This window comes from Mustela nigripes, chromosome 2, assembly GCF_022355385.1.
Source record: "Mustela nigripes isolate SB6536 chromosome 2, MUSNIG.SB6536, whole genome shotgun sequence".
In the NCBI taxonomy this organism is placed as follows: Eukaryota; Metazoa; Chordata; class Mammalia; order Carnivora; family Mustelidae; genus Mustela; species Mustela nigripes.
The window spans coordinates 94,729,751-94,756,659 of record NC_081558.1 but is presented as its reverse complement, the minus strand read 5'-3'; the positions used below and the strand labels follow the sequence as shown (position 1 = coordinate 94,756,659).

At 44.9% G+C, this 26,909-nt stretch overlaps 2 protein-coding genes across 7 annotated transcripts in view; one reads left to right on the top strand and one right to left on the bottom strand.

Moving 5' to 3' along the window:
- Nucleotides 1–5,139, top strand: part of CEP70 (centrosomal protein 70) — a 126,742-nt gene extending 121,603 nt beyond the window's left edge. The window contains exon 18 of the mRNA XM_059391018.1: nucleotides 4,628–5,139. Coding sequence (XP_059247001.1) covers nucleotides 4,628–4,694 — 67 coding nt within the window. The 3' untranslated portion in view covers nucleotides 4,695–5,139. The remainder of the gene's footprint in view (nucleotides 1–4,627) is intronic.
- The window catches only part of ESYT3 (extended synaptotagmin 3), a 48,837-nt gene continuing 25,693 nt past the window's right edge, over nucleotides 3,766–26,909 (bottom strand). For 2 of the 6 annotated variants that reach the window (XM_059391004.1, XM_059391005.1), the window contains exons 7-24: nucleotides 26,429–26,518; nucleotides 25,869–25,924; nucleotides 24,301–24,421; nucleotides 21,992–22,162; nucleotides 21,290–21,372; nucleotides 19,394–19,442; nucleotides 19,054–19,143; nucleotides 18,513–18,575; nucleotides 18,360–18,422; nucleotides 17,753–17,821; nucleotides 17,172–17,258; nucleotides 16,331–16,480; nucleotides 14,006–14,502; nucleotides 13,263–13,361; nucleotides 12,648–12,779; nucleotides 5,321–5,426; nucleotides 4,446–4,495; nucleotides 3,766–4,087 (exon numbers count right to left, since the gene is read on the bottom strand). In XM_059391004.1, the coding sequence (XP_059246987.1) occupies nucleotides 4,051–4,087; nucleotides 4,446–4,495; nucleotides 5,321–5,426; nucleotides 12,648–12,779; nucleotides 13,263–13,361; nucleotides 14,006–14,502; nucleotides 16,331–16,480; nucleotides 17,172–17,258; nucleotides 17,753–17,821; nucleotides 18,360–18,422; nucleotides 18,513–18,575; nucleotides 19,054–19,143; nucleotides 19,394–19,442; nucleotides 21,290–21,372; nucleotides 21,992–22,162; nucleotides 24,301–24,421; nucleotides 25,869–25,924; nucleotides 26,429–26,518 (2,013 nt within the window). In that variant the 3' untranslated portion in view covers nucleotides 3,766–4,050. Of the gene's footprint in view, nucleotides 4,088–4,445; nucleotides 4,496–5,320; nucleotides 5,427–9,154; nucleotides 9,647–12,647; nucleotides 12,780–13,262; nucleotides 13,362–14,005; nucleotides 14,503–16,330; nucleotides 16,481–17,171; nucleotides 17,259–17,752; nucleotides 17,822–18,359; nucleotides 18,423–18,512; nucleotides 18,576–19,053; nucleotides 19,144–19,393; nucleotides 19,443–21,289; nucleotides 21,373–21,991; nucleotides 22,163–24,300; nucleotides 24,422–25,868; nucleotides 25,925–26,428; nucleotides 26,519–26,909 lie in introns of those variants that run through there. The other 4 variants (XM_059391000.1, XM_059391001.1, XM_059391003.1 and 1 more) reach the window with 4 other exon arrangements.

The following is a 26,909-nucleotide window of genomic DNA, read 5'->3' as shown; positions in this document are numbered from 1 at the left end:
GACCCATTCATTCTTTAGAAGAATGCTGTTTAGTCTCCATGTATTTGGGTTCTTTCCAGACTTCCTCTTGTGGTTGAGTTCTAGCTTCAGAGCATTGTGGTCTAAAAATATGCAGGGAATGATCCCAATCTTTTGATGCCGGTTGAGGCCTGATTTAGGACCGAGGATGTGATCTATTCTGGAAAATGTTCCATGTGCACTAGAGAAGAATGTGTATTCTGTTGCTTTGGGATGAAATGTTCTGAATATATCTGTGATGTCCATCTGGTCCAGTGTGTCACTTAAGGCATTTATTTCCTTGTTTATCTTTTGCTTGGATGATTTATCCATTTCAGTGAGGGGAGTGTTAAAGTCCCCTACTATCGTTGTATTATTGTTGATGTGTTTCTTTGATTTTGTTATTAATTGGTTTATATAGTTGGCTGCTCCCACGTTGGGGGCATAGATATTTAAAATTGTTAGATCTTCTTGTTGGACAGACCCTTTGAGTATGATATAGTGTCCTTCCTCATCTCTTATTATAGTCTTTGGCTTAAAATCTAAATGAGCTGATATAAGGATTGCCACTCCTGCTTTCTTCTGATGTCCATTAGCATGGTAAATTGTTTTCTACCCCCTCACTTTAAATCTGGAGGTGTCTTTGGGTCTAAAATGAGTATCTTGTAGGCAACATATTGGTGGGTTTTGTTTTTTTATCCATTCTGATACCCTGTGTCTTTTGATTGGGGCATTTAGCCCATTAACATTCAGGGGAGCTATTAAGAGATATGAATTTAGTGCCATTGTATTGCCTGTAAGGTGACTGTTACTGTATATTGTCTCTGTTCCTTTCTGATCTACTACTTTAAGGCTCTCTCTTTGCTTAGAGGACCCCTTTCAATATTTCCTGCAGAGCTGGTTTGGTGTTTGCAAATTCTTTCAGTTTTTGTTTGTCCTGGAAGCTTTTTATCTCTCCTTCTATTTTCAATCATAGCCTAGCTGGATATAGTATTCTTGGATGCATGTTTTTCTCGTTTAGTGCTGTGAATATATCATGCCAGTTCTTTCTGGCCTGCCAGGTCTCTGTGGATAAGTCCGCTGCCAATGTAATATTTTTACCATTGTATGTTACAGACTTCTTTTCCCAGGCTGCTTTCAGGATTTTCTCTTTGTTGCTAAGACTTGTAAATTTTACTATTAGGTGATGGGGTGTGGACATATTCTTGTTGATTTGGGGGGGGGGGGGTTCTCTGCACCTCCTGGATTTTGATGCTTGTTCCCTTTGCCATATTAGGGAAATTCTCTACAATAATCCTCTCCAATATAGCTTCTGCTCCCCTCTCTTTCTTCTTCTGGAATCCCAATTATTCTAATGTTTTGTCTTATGATGTCACTTATCTCTCGAATTCTCCCCTCATGGTCCAGTAGTTGTTTGTCCCTCTTTTGCTCAGCTTCTTTATTCTCTGTCATTTGGTCTTCTATATCACTAATTCTTTCTTCTGTCTCATTTATCCTAGCAGTAAGAGGCTCCATTTTTTATTGCACCTCATTAATAGCCTTTTTGATTTCAACTTGGTTAGATTTTAGTTCTTTTATTTCTCCAGAAAGGGCTTTTATCTCTCCAGAGAGGGTTTCTCTAATATCTTCCATGCCTTTTTTTGCTTTTATCATTGATCAGTGAGTTTGTTCTTGGATGGATGTTCTTGCTGATCTTCTTGGGGAGGGCCCTGTTGTAGTGATTCTCAAACGTCTTTGCCCCAGGTGGAATACATTGCCCTGCCAGGGGCTGTGCTAAGTAATCTACTTGGGGTTCGCTCTAGGGGGATTTTTTTCCCTGAATGCTTTCCCTAAAGCTCTGGAGGACAGGAATGAAAATGGCAGCCTCCCAATCTCTGGCCCGGAGGAGCCGAGAGCTCGGGCCCCCACTCCTCAGTGCACCCTCAGAGAAAAGAGCCCAATCACTCCCATCTCCCTGGCCTCTGGCCGCGCTCCGAGCTCACCCAGTCTGCGACTGGTTCAAGGTAACCCTGAGCTGAGAGCTCACTCCTCGGCTCTGTCTCTGTAGCCAGCTTCCCTGGTCTAATACTTGGGAGCTGTGTGACACTCAGACACCCCCAATCCTTCTATAACCCTGCGGGACCTGGGGCCACGCTGGCGCCGCGTGGGCTTCACCCCGGTTTAGCCTCTGGAGCGATGTCCCTCAGTGGAGCAGACTTTTAAAAGTCCTGATTTTGTGCTTCGTTCCTCCGCCACTTGCCGGGAGCTGGCCCCTCCCCCCCCGTGGTCTATCTTCCCGTTGCTTTGGATTCACTTCTCCGCTGGTCCTACCTTTCAGAAAGTGGTCGGTTTTTAGAATTGCTATTCTTCTTCTCTTCAATCTCCCGTTGGATTTGTAGGTGTTTGCAATGGTTTGATAAGCTATCTAGGTGATCTCCTGCTACCTGATACAGTCTCAGCTTGCTACTTCTCCGCCATCTTGTCTCTTCCCTCTCCTCTAATAAGCCTTTTTAAAAATTAAATGTTACAAGGCAGGGAATTATTAAAATTAAAAATATACAGTATTGACAGTAAATGCTGTAGGAGATGAGGGAGCCCATTTCAGTGTGGACTGGCATAGAAGAGGTGGGTTTTGAGACAAGGCTTTTGAAGAGGATAGGATTTGAGTAGGTAGGATATGATATATAGACTAGTCTGGAATAGAGCATCTGCACATAAATAAAGTAGCAAAACACTAGGGACTAGATTGTTAGGGCCAAAGGACAAAATTAAATGGGTTTTATTCTTTTTTTTTTTTTTTTTTAAGATTTCATTTCATTTTATTTATATGACAGAGAAATCACAAGTAGGCAGAGGCAGACAGAGAAAGAGAGAGGAGGAAGCAGGCTCCCCGCTGAGCAGAGAGCCCGATGCGGGGCTCGATTCCAGGACCCTGGGATCATGACCTGAGCCGAAGGCAGACTGCAACCCACTGAGCCACCCAGGTGCCCCAAGTGGGTTTTATTCTTGTAGAAAACAGGAAATGATGGATATAAGTGAGAATAACATAACAGAAACTTTAAGATGTTACCATTCTTCAGAAAAGCAGCAGTGAAGGCACTGAGGGGAGGGGAATATGAAACTGATGGCAGGAGCTGTTGCCTGAGTGAAGAGAAAAGGACGTAAATTCAACAGTAGCTCTAGAATAACATCAGAGAGGATGAGAATATTTGGTGGTATAAAGTTTGAAATGTAAAAGAGGAACTTGTTTGTGCAATTTACATATTTTGCTTTTGAATGTTACTTAAACAGCCATCTTAGAAAGGTAGAATAGAATTGCCAAACCATCTGAGAGAGAGAGAGACAGAAGCTTCTTTCTTCTGGCACCAACACTCTGCAGCAGTCTCTAGAGCTCTGCTGTGGTAGTGGAGATACAGACCTGGACCCGGGGTTCGGTTTGCTTTTTCCTATGAAAGTGAGGCCACATGCTAGAGTTTGGGGCCAGGCCATCCCACGTTGGAGTATTTAACTCAGAGTATTTAGGTATATCACTATAACATTGTTGCCATTGGAAAAGTACACTTTTGTTCCTTTATCTACTGTAGAACTAATTTCCAGGCAGTAAAGTACCAGAGGTGGCAGAAGGACCAGAAGGGCTTAGGTAGTGTTGGCTTTTGGCACTTTTGGTGTGGGTCACTTTTTATTCCCATAAAAGAAGCGTCTTCCCTTGGTCAGTCACTGGCAGCTGTTCCAGGAACAGATCTCCTTCATCCCTTATGTCTGAGACAGGACACTTTTGACACATACATTTGGGCAAATCCCAAGTTATATGGTATATAATTACCTACAAAAAAATCACCAGTGAGGTTCTGATAATTTATTAGGTATGAACACCACATTTCTTTCTGGATTTCAACAACTAAATCCAACCGAGAGTAGTACTTTTATATATGTTTACCTCTTCCTAATATTATCCAGTCATGTACTTAAATTTCACACAAAAATGTATGTATATATTTTCAAATGGCTGTTCTGATTTAAATTACAAAATATACATATGTACACATTTTAATATAAAGGTGGTAAGGGTGCTCATCAACTTCTGGGCTGCCCATCTGGAGTCAGCTCGTACCTGTAAAACAGTTGGGTTTGGACTTGTGTTAGTATCACAGGTGTGTTGTGGTGCCAGCATCAGGACAAGCAGCCTTGTCTAGCTAGCCTAGGTCCATCTGGGACTGGGAGAACCCATCCCTCTGTAAGTCGACCAGCTGGGATTAAGACTAGGGCTTATAGAGAGAGGTCTGTTAAGTAAGTAAGAACTATAGGCAGAAAATCCTTAAGTATAGGTGATAATGTGTCTCTTTCCTTGATAAGCAAAGAAGCTGACATGTACTGAAAAAGGAAGAATTTTGGAAAAAGATCATGTGCAACTGCTGGAGACCATGTCTTAAGTACCAGATTAATGTGATAAAATGAAAGAGCTCACTTACCATCGTGAGAAGCCCTTAATCAGATCCTCTTTTGATAAGTCAATCAGTACCTAAACAAACACAAATAATCAGGTTCCTTCCAAAAAAACTGCATTAAATGGAAACATATTGGGACAAATGGAATTAATCTAAAAAGGGGCTCCTTGGGTTTCAGTTTTGAGCAGGGACTCTTTTTCTTTTAGCTCTCAACATGGAACCTCTCCAGAAGTGCAATACAGGCACTGGCCTCAGTGTACCAGGAAAAGGTGAACTGCTCTTTGGAGTTAAACCTCAGAATTTTTCAATATTCCTGAGAGAACAACTTGCCTTTACTCATGAACTGAATTGTAATTTTAAGCAAGACACCATGGTTGCCTCAACTCTAAAAATAAGGATAACTTCACCTACATCACAGAAGTGGGATCTTAAAAAGATGATTATAAGAAAGTGTTTATTAAACTACAACTGCAAAGTATTGTATAAATATTCTTTTTGTCTGTACTTGGCATCTTCCTGAAGATTATATATTCTCTACTTCAAGTAAAATCCCATCTCCACAAAAATCTTGGACATAATGAGACCCAAGCTTCACATAGTGCTGTATTTATTAAAACAAACTTAGTAGATGTTCAAATACTTGTGCAATGATGAGTTTGGATAGATTCTCAAACTTGGTAAAATAGTATTTATCATATTAATTGACCCACCTGTTTTACTTTTAGCAATGTTAAAATACCCTCCACCCCCAAAACCTCCCAATGAAGCTCTAACCTCCTTGAAGCCAGTTCTGGTAACAGCCAGATGATACCATCAGAATTTCTGCAAGGTGTTCCACCAGTGAACTCCAGGTAGAGTGCTGGGGGAGGCAGAGTACCAAGAGTCCCTCCTGTACTTACTTTTCCTAGCTCCTTCCTTCTGTGTGAGCCAAGTGGCCTACTGTTTTTCACTGCAACATCTAGTGACCTCTTCTTTACTTCTTCCATGGGAACAAAAAATTCAAATCTTAAAGATGCAAAAAGTCAAAGTGAGATTTACTCTTCTTTTTTAGATTTACATATTTTAATCATTTTGAAAATCTGAAGTGTTTGATCCATTTTCCTACTTTCAAAACAGAAAATATATTCTGGGGACCATTTAGAATAGTGTTGGCTCATAGCAGATATTCAGTGGATCATTATTACAGGTAATCACTGTCCTATGCTAATCACAAGCTCTAGAAGTATCAAGAGGCTGCTTGCCTCTCTGTGAAGGCCTTGGACTGTTTGAACTACTATGTTTTGGGGTTTCTTTCTCTGAGCCTACCCTGGTTGCCTTTCCTTCAGCTGCCCCTTCAACAGTGCATACTCATAGGACCACCTCAACCCCTATCTCTTTTGTTTTTTCTGACCAGCTAAGGACTAGGATGCTGAATAGTCAGGTGTATTGGAGCTTCATAGAAAACAGTGGACCTTCCCCTTTCTGCCTGTGGAGTAAGGCCGAGGAATCTTAGGGTACAAGCTTTGTCATAAACTCACAAGAGGCCACTGGAATTCTTATAGGTAATTTTTTGGTTTTTTGTTTTTGAGGTAAGGGAACATTAGTTTCAAGTGTTTAACAATGACTTGACATTTGTATATATTGCAAAATGATCACTGTAAGTCAACATCAATCACTATACATAGTTAAAAAATTTTTTTTCTTGTGATGAGAACTTTTAAGATCCACTCTCCTAGCTACTTTCAAATATGTAATATATTATTAAATAGGATCACCATGCTGTACATTATTTCCTCATTACATCATTTTATAAATGGAAATTTGTTCCATTTGACCTGACCCCCTTATCTCTACCCCTCTTCTCCCTCCTGCCACACAACAACTACCAATCTGTTCTTTATATTCAGGAGCTTGGCATCTTTTGTTTGCTCTTTTATGGGTTTTTTGTTTCTTTTAGATTTCCACATACAAGTGAGATCATACAGTAAAAATTTTTTTTCTGTCTGACTTATTTCACTTAGTATAATACCATAAAGGTCCATCTGTGTTTCTGCAAATGGCAAGATTTTTTATGGCCAAATAATATTCCACTGTGTATATGCCACATTTTCTTTATCCATTCATCCATCAGTGGACACTTAAGCAGCTTCCATGTCTTGGCTGTTGTAAATACTGTCACAGCAAGCATGGGAGTATGTATGTGCTTTTGAATTAGTGTTTTTATTTTCTTTGGATAAATATCCAGAAGTGGAATTAGTGGATCATATGGTAGTTCTATTTTTAATTTTTGGATGCATCTCCACACTGTTTTCCATAGTGCCTGTACCAATTTACATTCCCACGATCAGTGCACAAGGTTCTCTGTCTCCACATTTTCACCAACACTTGGTAATAGTCATTCTAATAGATATGAGGTGATAGATAACTGTGGTTTTGATTTGCATTTCTCTGATGATTAGTGAGATTGAGCACCTTTTCATGTGTCTATTGGCCATCTGTATGTCTTCTTTGGAAACATGTCTGTTCAGTTCTCTGTCTTTAAATCAGATTTTTTTTTTTTTTTTTTTGCTTTTGAATTGTGTAAGTTCTTTGGATATTTTGAATATTAACCCCTTACCAGATAAATGGTTTGCAGATATTTTCTCCCATTCAGTAGGATGCTTCTTCATTTTGTTAAGTTTTCTTTGCCTGTGCAGAAACTTTTTAGTTTGAGGTAGTTTCACTTATTTTTGCTTTTGTTAAAGTTAAAAAAATCATCAAATTCAGTGTCAAGGAGCTTATTGTCTATATCTTATTTTAGGGGTTTTATGGTCTGATCTTACATTCAAGTCTTTAATCCATATTGAGTTTATTTTTTGTGTATAATGTTAGACTGTGGTCCAGTTTCATTCACTCATTTAAATGTGACTGTTCAGTTTTCCCAGCACCATTTATTGAAGAAACAGTCCTTTCCCCATTGTATAAGTTGTCATATTAATTGACTGTTGTCAAAAATTAATTGACCATGTATGTGCCAGTTTATTTCTAAGCTGTTTTCTTACATTGATCTTTGTGTCTGTTTTTATGCCAAAACGGTACTGCTTTGATTGCTATAGCTTTTTAACAGAGTTTTATATCAAATAGTGTAATTCCTTGAGCTTTTTTCTCAAGATTACTTTGGGGTTTTTGTTGTTCCACACCAATTTTAGGATTTGTTCTGTGAAAAATGCCATTGGAATTTTGAAAGAGATTACATTAAGTCTGTAGATTGCTTTGGGTAGTATGGACATTTTAATATTAATTCTTCCATTCTATGAGCAGTAACTATCCTTCCATTTATTTGTGTTGTCTTCAGTTTTTTCACTAGTGTCTTACAGCTTTCAATGTACAGATCTTTCATCTCCTTGGTTAAATTTATATGTAGGTATTCTTTTTGATGCAACTATAAATGGAATTGTATTCTAATTTCTCTGATAATTCATTTTTAGTGTTTAGAATACAACAGATTTTTATATATTTTATATCTTGCAGCTTTACTGAATTTGTTGATTAGTTCTAATGGTTTTTTGGTGGAATCTTTAGGGTTTTCTATAATGCCATGTTATCTGTGAACAGTGATACTTTTACTTCTTCCTTTTCAATCTGGATGCCTTTTGTTTTTCTTGCTTATATGCTCTGACAAGGACTTCCAAAACTAAAAAGCTGGCAAGAATAGGCATCCTTGTCTTGTTTCTGATCTTAGAGGAAAAGCTTTCAGGTTTTCACCCCAGATTATCATGTTAATTGTGGACTTGTCCCCTGTGGCCTTTATTATGTCGACATATGTTCCCTCTATACCCAGTTTGTTGACAGTTTTATCATAAATGGATGTAGAATTTTGTCAGATGTTTTATCTGCATCCATTGAGATGAACATATGATTTGTTAATTTGATGTTTTATAGTGACTTGCAGATGGATACTGAATCATCCTTGCATCCTGGGATCCCCACTTGATCATGATGTATGATCCTTTTATTATAGAATTCAGCTTTCTAATATTTTGTTGAAGATTTTTGCATCTATGTTCATAGAGGGTAACTTTTTCTTATATCCTTGTTTGGTTTTGATATCAGGATAATGCCTTGTGAAATGAGTTTGGAAGTGTTCTCTCTTCTGTTTTTTTATTTGTTTTTTGTTGCTGCTGTTGTTTTTGAAGAATTTGAAAAGGATTGGTATTGTTTGAGTGTTTGGTAGAATTCACCAGTGAAGCCACTGGGTCCTGGACTTTTGTTTGTTGGGAGATTTTTATTTTTTTAAAGATTTTATTTATTTATTTGACAAAGAAAGACACAGCAAGAGAAGGAACACAAGCAGGGGGAATGGGAGAGTGAGAAGCAGCCTTCCTGGGAGTGGTGAGCCTGATGCAGGGCTTGATCTCAGGACCCTGGGATCATGATCTGAGCTGAAGGCAGACACTTAACGACTAAGCCACCCAGGTGCCTCTGTTTGGAGATTTTTGATTACTGATTCAGTCTCCTTATTACTAATTGGTCTGTTCAGGTTTTCTATTCATTATTCAGTCTTGGTTGTATGTTTCTGAGAATTTACCCATTTCTTCTAGCTTGTCAAACTTGTTAGCATATAATTTTGTTCAGAGTGGTCTCATGATCCTTTAGACTCCTGTGGTATTATGTCTCATTTCTGATTTTGTATTTTTTCTTGATGAGTCTTAAAACTTTCTTTAGTTTTCCATCATTATCTTTCCAGAGAACCAAATTTTAGTTTCATTAATCTTTTCTATTTTCTTGGTCTCCATTTCTTTTTTCTTTTCTTTTCTTTTTTTTTTTTTAAGATTTTATTTATTTGCCAGAGAGAGAGCGAGTGAGCGAGCACAGGCAGGCGGAGTGGCAGCAGAGGCAGAGGGAGAAGCAGGCTCCCCGCCAAGCAAGGGCCCCGATGTGGGACTCGATTGCAGGACGCTGGGATCATGACCTGAGCCGAAGGCAGCTGCTTAACCAACTGAGCCACCCAGGCGTCCCTTGGTCTCTATTTCTATAGTTTATTTCTGTTCTGATTTTTATTTCCTTTCTTCTGCTAAATTTGGGCTTTCTTCATTCTTTATAGTTCCTTGAGATATAAATGGAGGTTGTTTGAGATTTTTATTGTTTACTGATGTAGGCATTTATTACTATGAACTTTCCTCTTAGAACTTCTTTTGCTGCATTCCACAAATTTGGCAAGTTGTATTTTCCATTTGTCTGAAGATATTTTTTATTTCTTCTTTGACCTGTTGGTTGTTCAATAGCATGGGGTTTAATTGTAACAAACTGTGAATTTTCTGGTTTATTTATTGTTCGTCATTTCTAGTTTTATACCTTTGTGGTCAAAGAATATGCTTGATAAAAATTACAAGTCTTAATAAATTTAAGAAAACTAATTTGTGACCTACATATGATCTTAGAGATTGTCCCATGTACACTTGGAAAGAACATATATTCTGTAGGAATGGATGAAATATTCTGTATCTATTTGTTAAATCCCAGTGCTCTAAAATGTCATATAAGGCTGCTATGTCCTTATTGACTGTCTGGATGATCTACCATTAATATAAGTGGGGTATTAAAGTCCCCTACTAGTATTGTATTGCTATCTCTTCCTTTCGGTCTATTAATATTTAGCTGTTCCTACGTTGGATGCATAAATATCTGTAAATGTTAGATCCTCTTATGGGATTGACTTCTTTATCATTATGTAATGCCTGTTTCATCTCTTATTATAGTGTTTGGTTTTTTCTTTTTTTAAAGATTATTATTTATTTATTTGTGAGAGAGGGAACACAGCAGAGGGGGTGGGAGGGGGAGAAGCAGGCTTCCTGCCACACAGAGAGCCTGATGCAGGGCTCAATCCCAGGACCCTGGGATCATGACCTGGGCTGAAGGCAGATGCTTAGTGACTGAGCCACCCAGGCACCCCTACAGTGTTTGTTTTCTAGCCTATTTTGTCTGAGAGAAGTATAGCTACCCCAGTTTTCTTTTAGTTTCTATTTCCTTAGAATATCTTTTCCCATCCCTTTACTATTAGTTTGTGTGTGAAATGAGTATCTTACAGACTACACATAGATGGGTCTTGTTTTTTTTATCCTTTCAGCCACTCTGTGTCTTTAGATTGGAGAGTTTTATATTTAAAGTAACTATTGATAGTTTATATTAATAGTACTCAATGCCATTTTGTGCTTTTCTGGCAGTTTTGTAGTCCCTTTCTATTCCTTCTTTTAATCTCTTCCATTGTAGTTTTAGGACTTTCTTTAGTGGTACACTTAGATTACTTTCTTTTTACCTTTTGTGTACCTACTGTAGGTTACTGCTTTGTGGTTACACTGAGGCTTACATAGAATGCTCTTCTTTAAGTTGATAATATCTTAAGTGTGAAAGGATTCTAGGGGCGCCTGGGTGGCTCAGTGGGTTAAGCCTCTGCCTTCGGCTCAGGTCATGATCTCAGGGTCCTGGAATCGAGCCCCACATTGGACTCTCTGCTCAGCAGGGAGCCTGCTTTCCCCCTCTTTCTGCTTGCCTCTCTGCCTACTTGTGATCTCTGTCTGTCAAATAAATAAAATCTTTTAAAAATAAATAAATAAATAAATAAATAAATAAATAAATAAATATTTTTTAAAAAGATTCTAAAGCTTCTACCTAGCCCTGCCACATTTTATAGCTTATTATATCCCTATATCACTATAGTGGTAGTTATTTTTAGTACTTTTGTTTTTTGACCTTCATACTGGCTTTATACGTGATTAATCCACTACCTTTACTATATATTTGCCTTTACCAGTGAGATTTATACCTTTATATGTGTTCTTGTTACTAATTAGCAGTTTTTCTTTTCTGCTTACAAAGTCCCTTAAGGGCAGTCCAGTGATAATAACTTTTGTCTCTCCAATTCTTAATGACAGCTTTGCCAGGTAGAGTATTCTTGGTTGGGAGTTTTTTCTTTTGGCACTTTGACTATATTGGGCCACTCCCTTCTGGCCTGCAAAGTTTCTGCTGAAAAATCTTCTTGTTATCTAAAGGGGTTCCCTTATGTGTAACAAGTTTTTCTCTTGTTGTTTTTAAGATTCTCCCTTTACCGTTAACTTTTGACATTTTAATTATAATGTGTCTTAGTATGGGTCGTGCACTCACAAGAGATGTCCAGGCTCCTTACTTCTAGGTTTACTGTTAGGGTGGAGGTTGCCAAGTCTGCCCTCCAGATAACCTGGCCATATCTTATTGTTACAATATTGAGGGAGATTTACTAACAGATCAGGTTTGTTTGTCACAAAAGCCAAATGTCAAACCTCTCCCTCTTGTGTTGTCACATAGCAATTGTGAAATCCTTTTATAATTGTGTCATAGCTCTCTTTGAGTGCAAAGTCTTTTACTTGTGTGGCTCTAGAATATAGGATGGTGCCTGGCATAAGGTGTTCAATAAATAATAGATTATCTCTCTCCCAAACCCTTTCTTGATATCAACTCCAAGTAAAGCTCTTAAAGGGAATGTTTTAGTTCTTAGACAAGGCCCAAAGAGCATCCAATGCAGCTCTTTTAAAATGAGTAATTACTGATAAGAGGAAATAAAAATTAACAGGTGTATTATCTCCCCAGATGTCTTTTGTTAGGATTCTGAAGCAGAAGGAAGCAATAATGAGATTTTGACTTCTTGACTTCAAGTTGACCTCAAGGTACAGAATATTTCACATAAAACTTGCCATACGTGACCCATCAAAAGCAAGAAATGTGATTAGACTCTATCAGTCATGCACCTAAGGACACTGGGTGGACAAGTCAGGAAGGACATCTGTTTCAACTTGCTGCCTATGCTTTGTTGCAGAAGGGAAGACAGAGCTTCCAGAGCTTGGAGCTTTAGAGGAAATTTTAGGTCTCTGGGTTTAAGATATGTTTTGTTTTTAACTGCTACTTTAAAACAGAGTTAAAGAAAACATATTTGGCCAGATTTAAATCCTTTTACCACTAAAGAGGCTTCATTTAAAGAGAAAAAGTGTGGAACAGTTCATAATCAGGAACATTTTAGCCTCTATGAGCAAGAAAAGTTGGTAGTTGTTTTGCTAAAATGCCTTGGCAGTCCTTTTCTCCCATTAATGTATAGAAATTTCATGAAGGCGTAGAACATGTTATTCTGAGGCCCACAGATCTAGCCCTTCACAGTGTCTGGCAGGTTTGCCAGGCACTCAGAAAATATTTGAAGGGATAAGAAGACACTCCATAGGCAGGGGAGCTTGGTTCACTTACGTCTCATCAAACAGGGGCTCCAGGGTCTTCCGTTTTACTGAGGTCTTCTTACGACTTGCCCACCTCCTTTCTGGTAACAAGTAGACACGGACATAGGGATCAGCTCCACTGCTGGTACAGGGTGTCAGGTTTCTGATTTGGTTTCAAAGACATTAGAAAGTAAGTTTTCAAACCCTGAAAGGACTCCATTGGAGAGGCTGTACTATGGCTTGTGGATAAAAATGCCCTGTTGATGACCAAAAAACAAAAGTCTGCAGAATTGGAGGATAAAACAACAGAAGCAGGATTTTGAAAACACGTGTTTTTTAAAGTCAGGAGTAGAGCAAGTACTTCCCTTCTAAAGGAAATTGGAGATTCACACTTGAGAAAAGGTACTGGCTCCAAGTCACCCCAGATGGTTTTTGCAGCAGTTATATTTAAACAAAGTCCGTGGCTCTGGAGCCTGCCCATCAGCATCACTGAAGACCTTGTCATTCACGGCTTGCAGCCTTCAAACCTCGCTTCTTCCTCGTGTATTACTTGTCTTCCTCAAGGATGCCCACCCCCACTATAGCTTTAAGCATCTCCACCCTTTCATTCACCTGAGGCCATTGCCCTGCCCCAGCACCCCATTACCTGCAGCCATTGATGAGCACACTGAGGCAGCGCCGCAGACACACATAACGCACAGTGAGCTGAATCTCACCCAGCCTCCACTGCCTGAGATCCCCACCTCTGTAAAGAAAGGTTTGTTAACTTCTGTTGCCATTAAAGGTGTTGGCCTCTCCCCCAGCCCCTGAGACAGAAGCATGTCCTGCTTTAGGAGCATAGAGCCATGTGGGTTAATAATTCAGTGAGGTTCCTTTCAGGCATAAGTCAGTTCTATCCATTCACATGTGACTGTCCTACTTCACAGTAGGAAGAACATGAACCCAGGAGTGGGATTTGCTTTTATACCATGATTTCCTGTGAGACTGTTGGTTATTTAACCTTTATGATATTAACTTCTATCTCGTAGGGTAATTGTAAAGATGGAATTAAATAGCATGCTAAGTTCGTAGTTAACAATAAATGGCAGCCATTGAGGATCTATTTCCACATTCTAAGTTTTCCATAGCATCCCACACTTGGGAATGTAGGAAGTGTTTCTGTGGTAAGGAACCATAACAACCAAAGCCCAGCACCTGTTTTACAGTGGGAATGCACTTGCTCGCTCTCCCCCTTGCCCTGGGTTTCTAGCATATTCCATGCTGCCTCTCATGAAGCCACTTTGTAAAAGATCAGAACTTGCAGAGAAACGTGAGTTTGTATCTACTCCATTCAGGAATGTATTTTTCACACAGGTTGTTTTAGACAATATGAAGCAGAGAGGTGCATACTCAATGTTGAAGCTGATATCTGTCAGGTCAAAGCAGGAGGAGGCCAAGGAGTTGAGCGAGGACATGCTGGGAGCCACCCTCTTGGGCGGCCATGCGAGTGGGGAGGTAGGGCATTTCAGAGGTCTGGGTGACTTGATGGGCCCTGGAGAGTGGGAGCCTGGGACAGTCAGGAAGATGGTGCCCGAACTCTTCTTCTTCCCCAAGGACTCACAGAACCCTTTGGCATGGTCCTTGCCTTTGGGCTCTGAGCCTGTCTCTTGGGGCATGGGCTCAGTGGTAACAATAGTGGCACTGGTGGCTGACATGGAGCTCTTGGAGGTTTCTTTGGTATCAGAAGCAGGATCTGGGGGGCATGACAAATTTGCAGGGCATTCTCCCTGGGATGGGGCTTTAGATTCCTGGTTGGTGTCCACCTTCTTAATGAACAGAGGACCTTTCTTTAAGGCTTCAGGTCCTGTGTATGGGCTCCCCATCTCTCGTTCTTCCACACGCAGGAACTGCAAGCAGATGACAGGATTATGGGCTGGGCCCCCCACATCCACTTTCTCCTCCTCTGCTCTCATGTTAATTTCTGGGAAGCGGTTCCTTCCTGACTACCCAACACAGTGGATTTCTACCCCCCTACCCCGCCCATATCTTCCTTAACCTCTCTCTGCCCCTGGGTCCCTATAACCATTTTTTCTCTTTTTCCCTTATTCCTGCCTCAATAGTGAGTCTTCATGAGCGTTCAGTCCTGCCCCCACTCACTGGCTGGCAGAGACCTGGCTCATTCTTAGAGCATGTACTGTCCCTCTCTGCAAAGGACTCTCAGAATCTACACCTCCTTCACCTTCACAGATATCACACCCTGCCTTCTGTCACCCTATTCACCATTGTTTTCCCTAAAATGTGTTTCCTGTCCACACATATCCCTGTGCTCCTACAAAGTTTCAAACCTCAGCCATTGTGTTTCTCCTTCCCCCTCAGTCATCAAGACCATTTCTAGGAACTTACATTTCTAACACTATAATGGTCAAAATATTCTATTCTGAAAAGCCTCAGTAGGAATGACTAATAAAATGAAACAAACATCCTTTTTAAATGCACAGCCAAGGGGCACTTGGGTGGTTCAGTCATTAAGCAGCTGTCTTCTGCTCGGGTCATGATCCCAGGATCCTGGGATCGAGGCCCACATGGGGCTCCCTGATCGGCAGAAAGCCTGCTTCTCCCTCTCCTACTCTCCCTGCTTGTGTTCCGTCTCTGGCTGTCAAATAAAATGTTTTTTTGTTTTTGTTTTTGTTTTTGTTTTTTTAATGCATAGCCAAATTTACAAGAAAGTAAGGAAAACCCCTAGGGTTACTGAAAAAGGCTAAGCTTTCCTAGGGTCATTTATCAACCTTGAATAATCCAAGGGGTGGGGAGAAGAGGCCTCAGGTCAATGTGAGGCTGAGTTGAAGTAGGAACCACGAAGGTGGGGTCTCTTTAGGGAAAAAAGTAGTCTAGGATAAACATTTCCACCCTGCTCAAGGAAAGACTGCAAAGAACTAGGTCCATCTTGCTTGTACTCTGCTGGGCGTACTGAAGACTTTCCTGAGGATATGGTACCTTATAGGAATTTTTGGTTCATAGTCATACCTGTGGAATCCTGAAACCTAAAAATTTAAAAATTAACGTAAGAGTGGACCCTAGCTTGTAAGGCTCTCAAGGTACATGGCTATAGCAAAACAGAATCTCCTTGGAAGCAAGCAAACTCAATCTAGGTCACAAAAGAATACAATATATGTTTGCAACCTAAGTCACCAAACATAGAAATGAGTCACCCTGAAAAAGCATCAACAGATACAACAAATGTCAAAATTTCAACTCTCAAGATCTTCAGATAATAGAACTCACATTATAGGTATACATTATAGCCTAGATATTTTCAGATGGTTAAAGACAGAATATAAACATGATAATAAAATACAGTGAAAAAAGACAATGAACTTGGAAAAGATAGAAATAAAAAATAGTCTTTGAAATAAAAACCATGAATAGTTAAAAGAATTAGTGGTCTAGAAGACAGATCTGAGAAAATCAGAATGTAGCACCAAGAGACAGTAAGGTCAGGTGGAGACAGAAGAGATGGGAAGAAGGTCCAGTGCAGGAGTTCTAGAATTAAAGATTAAAAGAATGGAGAGCCAATATCTGAAGAGATAATGGCTGACAATATTCCAAAGTTGATGAAAAATATAGTTCTATTTCCTAGCTTTTCAGCAAAGAGCAGATACTTAGTTCTGAGATAGTCTGCCTTGTCCATGCCATGGCCAGAGCCATGGAAGATGGGGAACAAGAGGAGATAGTTACCCGAAGCACCAGCCTCATGGAGATGAGGCTGTCCAGGCCTGAGTGGTCCAACTGAAAGCGCTGCTCGAGGGTGAGGTCTGTATAGGGTAGAATCTGGCACAGGGGAATCTCCAGCACTCCCAGAGCATACTCTTGGTCATCATCAAGAACCTGGGCAGTGGGCCAGTCACAAAACAGGAGAACCAAGACCCACACCCACCACCACCATTCTCTGGGCCCCATTCAAGTCTACGTTCACTTCAGTAAGCGAGTACTGTGCTTCTATTGGCCTCTGGTCCTGTTCTGAAAACCTGGCAGCTGGATCTCTATGAGGCAAATGCCCAGGGCCTCAGGGGCTTTAGGGACTGATGGGCTAAGGGCCTGAAAAGATCCCAGATCTGCCTTTTTGTTAAGATTTCTTGACTAAGTCACTGTTTGTACCTCTGTTTGCTTATGTGTAAAATAAAGATTTCTTGACTAAGTCACTGTTTGTACCTCTGTTTGCTTATGTGTAAAATAAAGAAACTTTTCCACAGATCTTTTGTGAAGGCTAAATTATTGTTTAAAGAAGTACATCACTAAGATCCTGGGAGGATCCCAACCTAGGCCACTCTAGGTGCTGGATAACAACTGGAAAGATTCTTGCAGGGAGAGCCAAGGGACTTGAGGGTTTGTCCTTCCAAGCTCTTACCCACGGTCCTTAGGCACCAGGCTCATGAAGATGAGGGACCTCTGCACCCTCTCCCACAGAAAAGGGGCTGACTTTACTGCTGGGAGAACCTGTTCAAGTTGCATTATCAAGCTCCCCACCCTCGTGGCTTAGATACTGATTAGCTTTGTTCCAAGAGCCCAGCTTTCAAACCTTCAGATGCAGCTCCTCAGCTGCCACGTTGGACACAAAGAAGGAAAACACCTGGCTCCACACTGGGTCCTTGCTGTGGGGACAAGTCTGGGGACAGAAGAGAGAAAGATCATTGAAGGGTCAGGAGGGGCAGAGCAGGATATTGGCACCCTCTGCTTTCAGCTGGCCACCCAATGGGAGCCTTCTCAGCCTCTGCCCAGGGGTCGGAGCCTGACACACTGCCATTTAGGGGACGCATGAGACAGGGCAGCCAGACTCAAGGCAAGGAGAGCTTTCCCAGCAAGTTTTGCAGGAGCTGAAAAGCATAGCAGCAGTATTAGAGCTCACTTCCAGGAGAGGAGACCAACAGGATTTCTGCTGCTTTCTAGCAGGTGCCCTTGGGCAAGTCAGTCATCTCTGACCCTCAGATTCTTAAAGCATAGAACTGTTTAGTGAGGCTGTTCTGAAGACAAAGTGCCCCAGTTGTAACCTGGCACCCACGAAGCATTCAGTTCTCTAATTCCCTTACCTTTTCTTCTCTCCTTGAAAAGGCGTGGAGCCCCCAGTTCTTTGTCCCATGGCTACACACCAAGCTGTCTTACCTTGCTCATGTGTGTCTTCTTGCCTACAGATAGCTTGACATAGGAAGAAGGGTCTCTGCTGACTTTGTTCTGTGAGGGGCAAATCCACAGCAATGGAAGTGGCACCACTGGCTTGAGACACCACCCCAGTGTACCTCCCAGCTCCCAGATCTTCAGTGGGACCTGGGGCCAACCAGCTGCTTCCCTTCAGAAGAAGGCTACTATGATGCTTCCAGGGCCCTGGGCTGCCAAAGCTGTGCAAGGACCAGGATAGGGCTAACCGGAGGAGAGGTTCCAAGTCCATGACAGGAACCCGGGAGCTAGGCCTGGTTCCGGCACAGGCTCTTGTTCCCTGGGGCTATGGAAATGGTCAAGTTCTGGCTCTTTAGCTTGTGACTCAGGTGCTTAACCTTCTGGGTGCTACTTGTAAAATGGCAAAAATAGACACACTCATCATGGGACTCAGGCATAATAAATGGGGACAGGTTGTAAAGCCCAGTGCCTGGCACACAGCAGACTTAATGAATGGCACTGTTGTCATCCATAGGCTGTGGGTGCACAGATGATCACCCAGAAGACAGGCTATGGTTACTCTGGGGAAAAGGAGCCATGACTTGCTTTCACTTACCTTGGTGAACCTGGAGAGTTTTTTGGCTCGATATTCACCATTCAGGTAGTCAAAAGGGTTTCTCTATGAAGAAGAGAATAAATGAATGACACTTGGACATTTTCAAGTTATGGGCACAAGGCAGGGTGTGACATTGGTCATGTCGTCACTCACCGGCAGGTTGCAGGCACTCTCCAAGAAGACCACAAGGATGGCAGTTGAAAGGCCACCTTGGTCCTACAAACAGACATAGACTCTCAGTAAGTGCTGTAGCATCAGGAGACAGACTGGCTTTGGAGAAGCCCATTCATGGCAGAAGGAAGCCAGCCAGCACTTGCACTCTGGACAAGCCCTAAAATTCCCCACAACCTAGCTTTTTGTTGAGACTGTGTTTACATCTGCAGCAGGACAGATTCAAGTCAAACACAGGGGTGGACTTCCCCATGAACTGGGCTGACCAGCACCAGCATCCTTTAAAGATCCCATCTTCCCTGGGCAGACAGCCTCTGCTGAGAGATCAGGAGCTGCCCTGTGTGGAGATGAGGCTAAGGGACAGGTTCAGCAGAAGGTAGGGGCTGGCTGGAGGATTCTGTGAGTGAGATATGGAGGCTTCATCTCACCCCCTTCCACAGCTCACACATGGACCGGCTGTGCCAGAAGTCCCACCCCTACCCACATACCTTTCCTTTAGGGAGCACTGACACCCCAAACTCACTTCAATCAGAGCTTCTGGGTTGGCAATCAGTGAAAGCCACTCCAGCCGCAGGTGCAGCCGCCCACTGGTTGTGTCGTTCAGGACAAACCACTGTAAGGTGGGGAGTGAGAAGGGAGAGGAAAGCTCAGGGAAAGGGCCACTGAGGTGCTACAGACCCTCTTCAAGCAGTTCAGTTTAGGGACCTTTATTAGGTGGCTTTAGGGAAAAGGTGACCCAGCCCAGAGGGGATGGGCTCTGGCTTGAGGGACTGGAGAGGTGGTCATAGAATTGCTTCTGTCCTCCTATAGACAGACAGAAACCAGGATGTCCACAGGGAGGGGGTTATAGGCACCAACTCTACCTCATCCACCACTCTGTTCGTCATGACATCCCCAAGGCAGATCTGCAAGCTGGAATACACAGGAAATCAGTTCAGCTCCAAGGAGGCAAGAAGCAGATGTGAGTGCAGTCCTCAAGACAGGAGCTTATCCATCTCAAGGAACCAATGGGAGACCACTTGCAGCTCAAACAAATGAAGGCCTGTCTGGTCATCAGGGCTACTGCCTGGGCAGGCAATTGGCTCCGATCCCCAGAGGAGAATGACCAGACACTGGACACACTGGCCCTGGATTTCTGTGATGGTACTATTGGTGTTTTGAATGGCATGGTTCTTCATTGTGCAAAACTGCCCATGCATTGCAGGAATTTAGCTTCCCTGTCCTGTGCCCTCTAAATGCCAGTGGTAGCACCTTCCACAGTCATTGTAACAACCACAAATGCCCCTCCAGCACCTCTCCAGATGCCCTCCAAGGGGTAAGTATAGTTGGCATGGGTGTGAGAGGAGGTACCGGCCACACTCACAGTGTGCCTCCACCTACCCAACCCAAGCCCAAATAGATGATCCCAATAGCCAGTGGGGAGACTGTGTAGGTGTTAGAAATATGCTTGAGCTCAGAACACACTTGAAATCAGTTACAACATCAACTACAAGCCACACTTCTAATCCGCAACAATACAAAACCTGCAGCTTTTTCCATTAAGATGAAAAGAAAAATAATATCTGGTGGTAAGCTGTTTCTTAGGCTGTCAGATCATGTCCCTCACACTTTGCTTTGTTTCTGCTTTTAAAATAACTTGTTCATGGAAATAAGCTAAACAATACAGCAGTGCGAAAATTTGGTTAAAACTCTCTTTTCTGCCTCGCAATCCCAACCTCCTGGAATGAACAGTGTAACAGCCTGCTCTGTGGCTTCCATGCTCTTCTCTGCTCACACAGACCCGTACTCAAGAGTCCTCCCTGCAGAAATGAATCAAACTGCACAGGTCACTTCCAACTGCTTCCCCCACCCCTATACTGGCATCGTCCAGGTCAATACACACAGATCCTTCTACTCATCATTTTTTTAAAGCTGCAGAATAGGGGCGCCTGGGTGGCTCAGGGTTAAAGCCTCTGCCTTTGGCTCAGGTCATGATCCTAAGGTCCTGAGATCGAGCCCAGCATGGGGCTCTCTGCTCAGCAGGGAGCCTGCTTCTACCTCTCTCTCTATCTGCCTGCCTCTTTGCCTACTTGTGATCTCTGCCTGTCAAATAAATAAAATCTTAAAAAAAAAAAAAAAAAAGCGGCAGACTATCCTGTAGTTTGGCAATGGCAAATTTATTCAAACATTTTCAACCAGTGTCCTCTGAGGCTGGTAGGCTCTGGACTATTCATGTTTCCAGCCTTTTTTGTTTTGCCACCACAGTTTTGCTCATTGTAGAGCATTTCAGGTATAATGCTTTTACTTTACAGGAGATTCCTGGAAGTGGGGCTAATGGGCCAAAAGACATATAAATTTGGAGTTTCTACAGCCAGCCCCAGCTTAGCCATTTCAGTTCTCCCACGGCCCTGAGTTTGGGTTCTTCCCCAGAGCAAGTGGCCAGGGCTCCTTGGCACAGGGGACCTGCCCACCACGCCAGCCTTGCCCCTACGACTGTTCCAAATGGGGACTTCTACATCATTAGGAGTGCAGGAAGCAGAGCCCATGGTACACAGACCTTGGGGTCTTCAGTATCCCCATGGCCCAGCTTAGGGCTGGCACTCAGACCTCTAGGAAGGAGGTTAGCGGTAGAACCATGAAACAATGAAGCTGGCTGCCTAACACAGTCACTGTATCAGTGTAACCAAGCCAGGATTGCAGGTCACTGAGGTGGAAGCAGGGGTGTTGTGTCCCAAGGGCCGGCCCAGTGCCCCCAGGCCCAGCTCAGCCCTCCTCCTCACCTGCCCAGGAAGTCATCCCTGTCGGGATCTTCATCATACAGGTCTACCTCCAGGTCCTGCCCAGGGACTTCATACACTATAAACTGTAAGGAAAGACAGGTGACTTGGTCTGCAGCCCACAATGGCTGATGAAGCAGACCTCAAGCATGACCCAAGGAGAATCAAATTCCAGCTCTGCCACCTGCCAGTGCAGAGCCCTGGGTGTATTCCTGCCTTCCAGTGCTTTTGAAGAATCCCACCTCTAAGAATGGAATAATGTCCTCTTGCAGGATGGGGAGGATTTGGGTGGGTGCTCGGGATGGTGGCTGCTGTGTGTTCTGCATGGGACTCGCAGCTTCTGGAGCACTGAACAGGCTGTGTGTACTGCCTTTCAAGTAGTAGCAATTGTGGGTGAATTTAAGGGGGAACATTAAGCTCCTGGTGTCAGGCTCTGGCAGGGGAGGTTGAGAGGATCTGGGCAGAACAGATTCTGTCTTTTCCTCTGGTTTGAAAAATTTCAAGCTGTCTGGTAAGGAAGGGAGGTTGGAATTCCCTCCAGCAGGGCCACAGCAGCCCCCCTCTGGAAGCCTGGTGGATGTGGGAAATCGGCCCACTCCTCTAGCCTACTGTTGCCCATGGGTACGTGAGGCCCTCCCTTGTTCGGACCCAGCATGACCCAGCATGAAGTCTGGAGGGCGTGAAAAGTAGCCAGGAGACCCTCACCTCAAATACCTCATTCCAGGTGGGGTTCAGGTTCTTGTAGATGGTCCTACTCCGGAAATGCTGTAGGCCAATGCTCACCTTGGCATAGGGATCTGACTTGCCTCGGATCCCTAGGAAGCTGTCCTTCTGAGCCAGCATCTCGGCCTCCAGCAAATGGACTCTGATCACTCCCTGGAAAATGCCCCAGCCCAGGGCTCACAGCTGCTTCCTGAGCTGTGCCAGCCCTCAAGGCCCACAGCACTGGGGCCAAAGCCATCAGACATCATCCCAGTCCCATCTCACTTGCTCCAGGTTCAGATGAAAAACAGAAGCCAGATCTGGCAATCTCCTCGCCATACAGCAAGTGATATCAGGGCCCAGGGCTCTGTCCATTGCATCATGATGCCCGGCCCCCCTTCCTGGCCTTCCTGACCTCACTTGGCTCCAACCTGCCATGTGACTGGCTTGTTTAACTGCAGCCATTTCCTCCTGTGCCAACAACCACCATCTGAGGAGGTTTCCTCCTATACTCCTCACCCTCCCCACCCCGCCCAATAACATGCATGGAGACCAAGTTGAAGTCATTTTTTTTCTGACACCCAGGGGTACTCTCCCCTGTGGGGACTGCCTGCTGTGGGCAGTGGGTCCCTGTGCTCATAAAGGCCCCGCACTGACTCCCACTCCATCCCCACATTCAGCTTTGTCCTGAGGCAGAACAAACCACAAGACTTAGGAAATACAATTCATGGGGCCAATAAGGGCTCCTGCCTGGAAACCGTTTTTCTTCTTCTTCTTCTTTAGTTTTTTTTTTTTTAAAATATCAGTAGATATGTGTACACTTAGGATAAGCGCTGAGGAATTGCTGAACTGCTGAATCACTTTACTATACATCTGAAACTAATCTAACACTCTATGTTAACTATACTGGAATTAAAGTAAAAGAAAAAAATACCAGGAGATACATTTCCATTTATCCTTTGACCCAGCAATCCCACTCTCAAAGGATACTGGTAAAAATATAAAAAGACACATACAAGGCTACTCATGACAGCACTATTGGTAATAGTCAAAGACTGACACAACTCGCTGTCCATCAGAACTAGCTAAGTAACACAGCACACTCACGCCGTGGAGTACAGTGTGGCTGTGAGGAGAAGGGCCCTGTCCACGCTGTCACTGAGTGGTGCCCGTGACGTATGGAGTGATAAAAACAAGGTGGAGAAAACTGTAGTTCATTGCCATCCATCAGAGAAGGGGAATGGGAATGTAATTAGATATGCACACAGCTGCTCATATTAGAAAAGGAACAGTGGGGGGATAAACCATTACTTAAAGGAGGAGGGTGGTGGTTAGGTAGAGGGAACAAGGGATAGAAGTCAGACTCCTCGAAACAGAATTTGTTTTTTATATTAGATTTTAGAAGCTTGCAAATATTTTACATGGTGGTAAAAGGAAGTTATGGTCAAAATTAAGCCCTAAAAATAGAAAATAGAATGAAACCTAAGTGTAAATATTCATGGCCAGTTGTCACAAATACACAAAACTATCCCAAGTGAGTTTAAATCATAGCAGCTTCCCAGGACATCTTGGGAATCTACCCCAAGGACAGACTGTTTTCAGTAATGGTGATGCAGGTGATGGTATTGAACTGTTATTCTAAGATTGCCCCACGCAGTGTGGGCTAAAGCCCGCATCACTATGGCAAGGCTGTGAGGACGCCTGTACTCTGTCTCCCTGGACAGCCCAGGCCTCCCCTGTGTGCCGCTGCAGCAGACCGATGCCTCTGACATTGCGCTGATGGTGAAATGGGCACGTCCCCCTCTCCTGAGCCCTAACTGCCAGTCCCGAAGGGCACCTCCGGTAGGGAGGCCATGTGTCTGTCCTCAGAGGCCTCCCAATCGGGGCCCAGGATAGAGGGGGCAGTGGGGCTGAGCACACAATAAAGCCCCCCATCCTGTGCTGACTCAATATTTTCTCCTGGGGATTCTTTCCACCCCCAAATGATGGGAATCAGGGGAGCCTCATGGAAGAGAGGATGGGAGCCTCCTGGAGTTTCCTCAGGACGGGGGTAACTACCCACAGTCCCCAACCCAGGCTGCAGCTGGGACCAGGATCCAGGAAGGAATGCCACCTGGGCTTTGCCTCTCCCTAGATGGGTGGCTTTGGGCAAACCAGTCAACCTTCTCAAGATTCAGTCTTCCTCCAATAGAATAAGGAAGCCATGCTCTCACAGGACAGAGACAATTGTCATCTGAGAATGCATTCCCTCTGCAGGCCCATCCATCCGTCAGTCCCAGGCCCCATGCTCCGTGGCTGGTGCTGGTACTCACACAGGGCAGAGGGAAGAGCAGGTTGGTCACGTCCAGCCCCTTCTTCACAGGCACAGTAACACGATTGGGCAGCACCAGGTGGGCAGCAATGAGTTCCTCCAGCAGGCTGTCTGACACCTCACTGGGGACATGGGCATGGCCAGCTGTAGAGGGGTGGCATTGCCTTCCCCCAGGTTACCTGCCCCGCCACCCAGCCCCAGAACTGGAACCAGGAGCAGAGTTGGTGGGCTGGGCCCTGCCTGGGAGAGACCAGCCCTGACTCCAGCTTGCCTGGCTTGGAGGGGAGGTGGGCTTACATTTTGACAGCACCCAACCACCCCTTTTCCCCATCTTGCTTTGTTCTCTGAGGCATCACGGAGGGGTAGCTAAGAGGGGTGACCTGGAGCCTGTGTGCCAATCTTGGCTCCATCGCCCATGAGCTGTGAGGCTTTGGGTAAGTTGCTGACTTCTCTGGACCAGTTTCCTCATCTCTAAACTGAGGATATTAACACTACCTCCTAGGGTTGTTACAAGGAGTTAAAACACGGAAAGTGCAGAGAATGGTGCCCGGTGCACAGTAAGTGCTACCTAAGTGTTTGCTCCCGTGGCCCTCCTACTCCCTGACATCCCATCAAAATTCTGTTTACTGCCTGACTCTCTCTCCCCAGTAGAGCAGCAGGGATAGTGCCGAGAACAGGACTAGCACACACTAGATACTCAGTAAACATCTGTTGAACGACACCACGTACAAGTGGATTCTCTGAATCCAGGGGGCCAAGATGCGGGGAGAACATCCTCAGTGAGGGAGCCCGGGGTCCCTCCTGCAGGCAGGGGAGGTGCCTGACCTCGGAAAGCCCCAGCTTGCCCTGGTCAGTCCAACCATCCTTCCCTCATGGGGACATGGGTCCATGAGGGGTCAGAGCCCTCCTCTGCTCCTACCTGGGGGCCTGAGGCCCTGCGTGCAGCAGCCCCTAGATCCAGTCCCCGGAATGTGCAATCTCCCAGACCGGCTTCTCCTCACTAGCCTCTGCTGTGACAGCAGCCCCCTGTGACCATGGTTGGGTGAGGCCTTGTGGGCTTCTCACCGCCCACTTGCAAGGAGGACGTCCTGTGTGTTCCTGCCCACTGTGCCGCCGCACACACCTCAGTGTTCTCCCGAAACCATGACACAGAAGAAGCAGGCTCCCCTTTCAGGGAGGAAGAGCCCAGAGGGGTATAGGAAATTGTCTGAAATCACACAGTGCTGAGTGACCGAGCCAGGAGCCTGGTCTGGCCGGGGCTGGTTACAGAGGCCCCAGGGCTCTCAGTAGGCCCCAGGGCCTCCCCCAGGACGTCTCATCTGGCCAGCGTGTGCCCGTGCATTTGAATGTGTGCTTGCATGTTCTGGGGACAGCACTGCCGGCCTCCTGCTCCCCCTCCAAACACACCACCCCTCCTCCCTCCGGAGCAGGGCCAGCTTGGTGCCAGCCCCAGTCTATATGCAGGGGCCGGGAAGGAGGGCACCGCCGCTGGGCAGCTCCAGTCACTGGCTGCCCACTGCTGAGGGTCCCACTCCGGGGGTCTGCCCGCCGTTCCCACAGTGCACTTACTTGATTCCTGGTGCATCCAGCAGGTTGGTCAGGCCTGTCCAGTTGATCTGCAGATGCTGCAGGGGCAGAGGGAGGCTGTTAGACTGGAAGAAGCCAGAAGCCCAAGGCTGAGTCCCTTGGCCAAGCCCCTGGCGCCCACCAGCAGGTAGAACACAGCCGCTGTGGAGGGCACTTCCAGGGGGGTGTCAGGCAAATGAGGGCACCTCTTAGTCTTACGCAGGCCTCAGTCTGCCGCCTCCCTGCTGGGACCACACAGGAGTGGGGCTGTGCACAGGGCCACAGGCCGGCCCGGACTGAGAGGTCTCAGAGACACACTCCCCTCCACCTTGGACCCTCTGTGTGACCTGGGCAAGCCACTCTTGCGAGCTATTTCTTGCTTTTGGGTTTAGAGCAGAGTGGAGCACCTCAGGCCACCTAAGATGACAGGACATGAGGAGTGTGGGGTACCCGGGTCTAGGTTGGTGTAGGCAGTTCTATTCTTGGGTTCACATTAGCACCTGGTGCCCGGCAGGCGAGTGCTTACTCCCCAAAACAGGCCTAGGACTCTCCTTGGCACCCACCGGCTTTTGAAGGAAGAACACGGTCACAGCTCCCACGAAGGGCTTGTCCACCAGGAGGGGCTCCAAGATGACCCGCAGCGTGCCCTGCAACTGGATGGGCACGCAGGACCTCAGCCTCTCCCTGCACCTGTACTCAGCCGAGGCCACCTGTCTTGCTCATGCCCATGCCACCCCCAAATGTCGGGGCCACCTCAGGGGACAGAAACCTGCACATGGCTGCCACCCCTCTGCCGGCTACCAAGGGCCATGAGCTAGCTGCCCCTGCCATCCGCTAGTGCTCCAGCCTGAGGGGCCTGCAGCCCTGCCCCAATCTCCAGCCAGCCCAGCCAGGCAGGCCCTGGTGCCAGTATGCCACTCTGCCATAAGCTCTTTCCCCCTCCTCCATCCACCTAGTTTCTAAGCACTGGCTCGGCATCACTCCATAAATAGAATGTCTCCCTTCCTGCCCCCCTGAGGGGGACTCTTACAGAGGCAGGTGTGG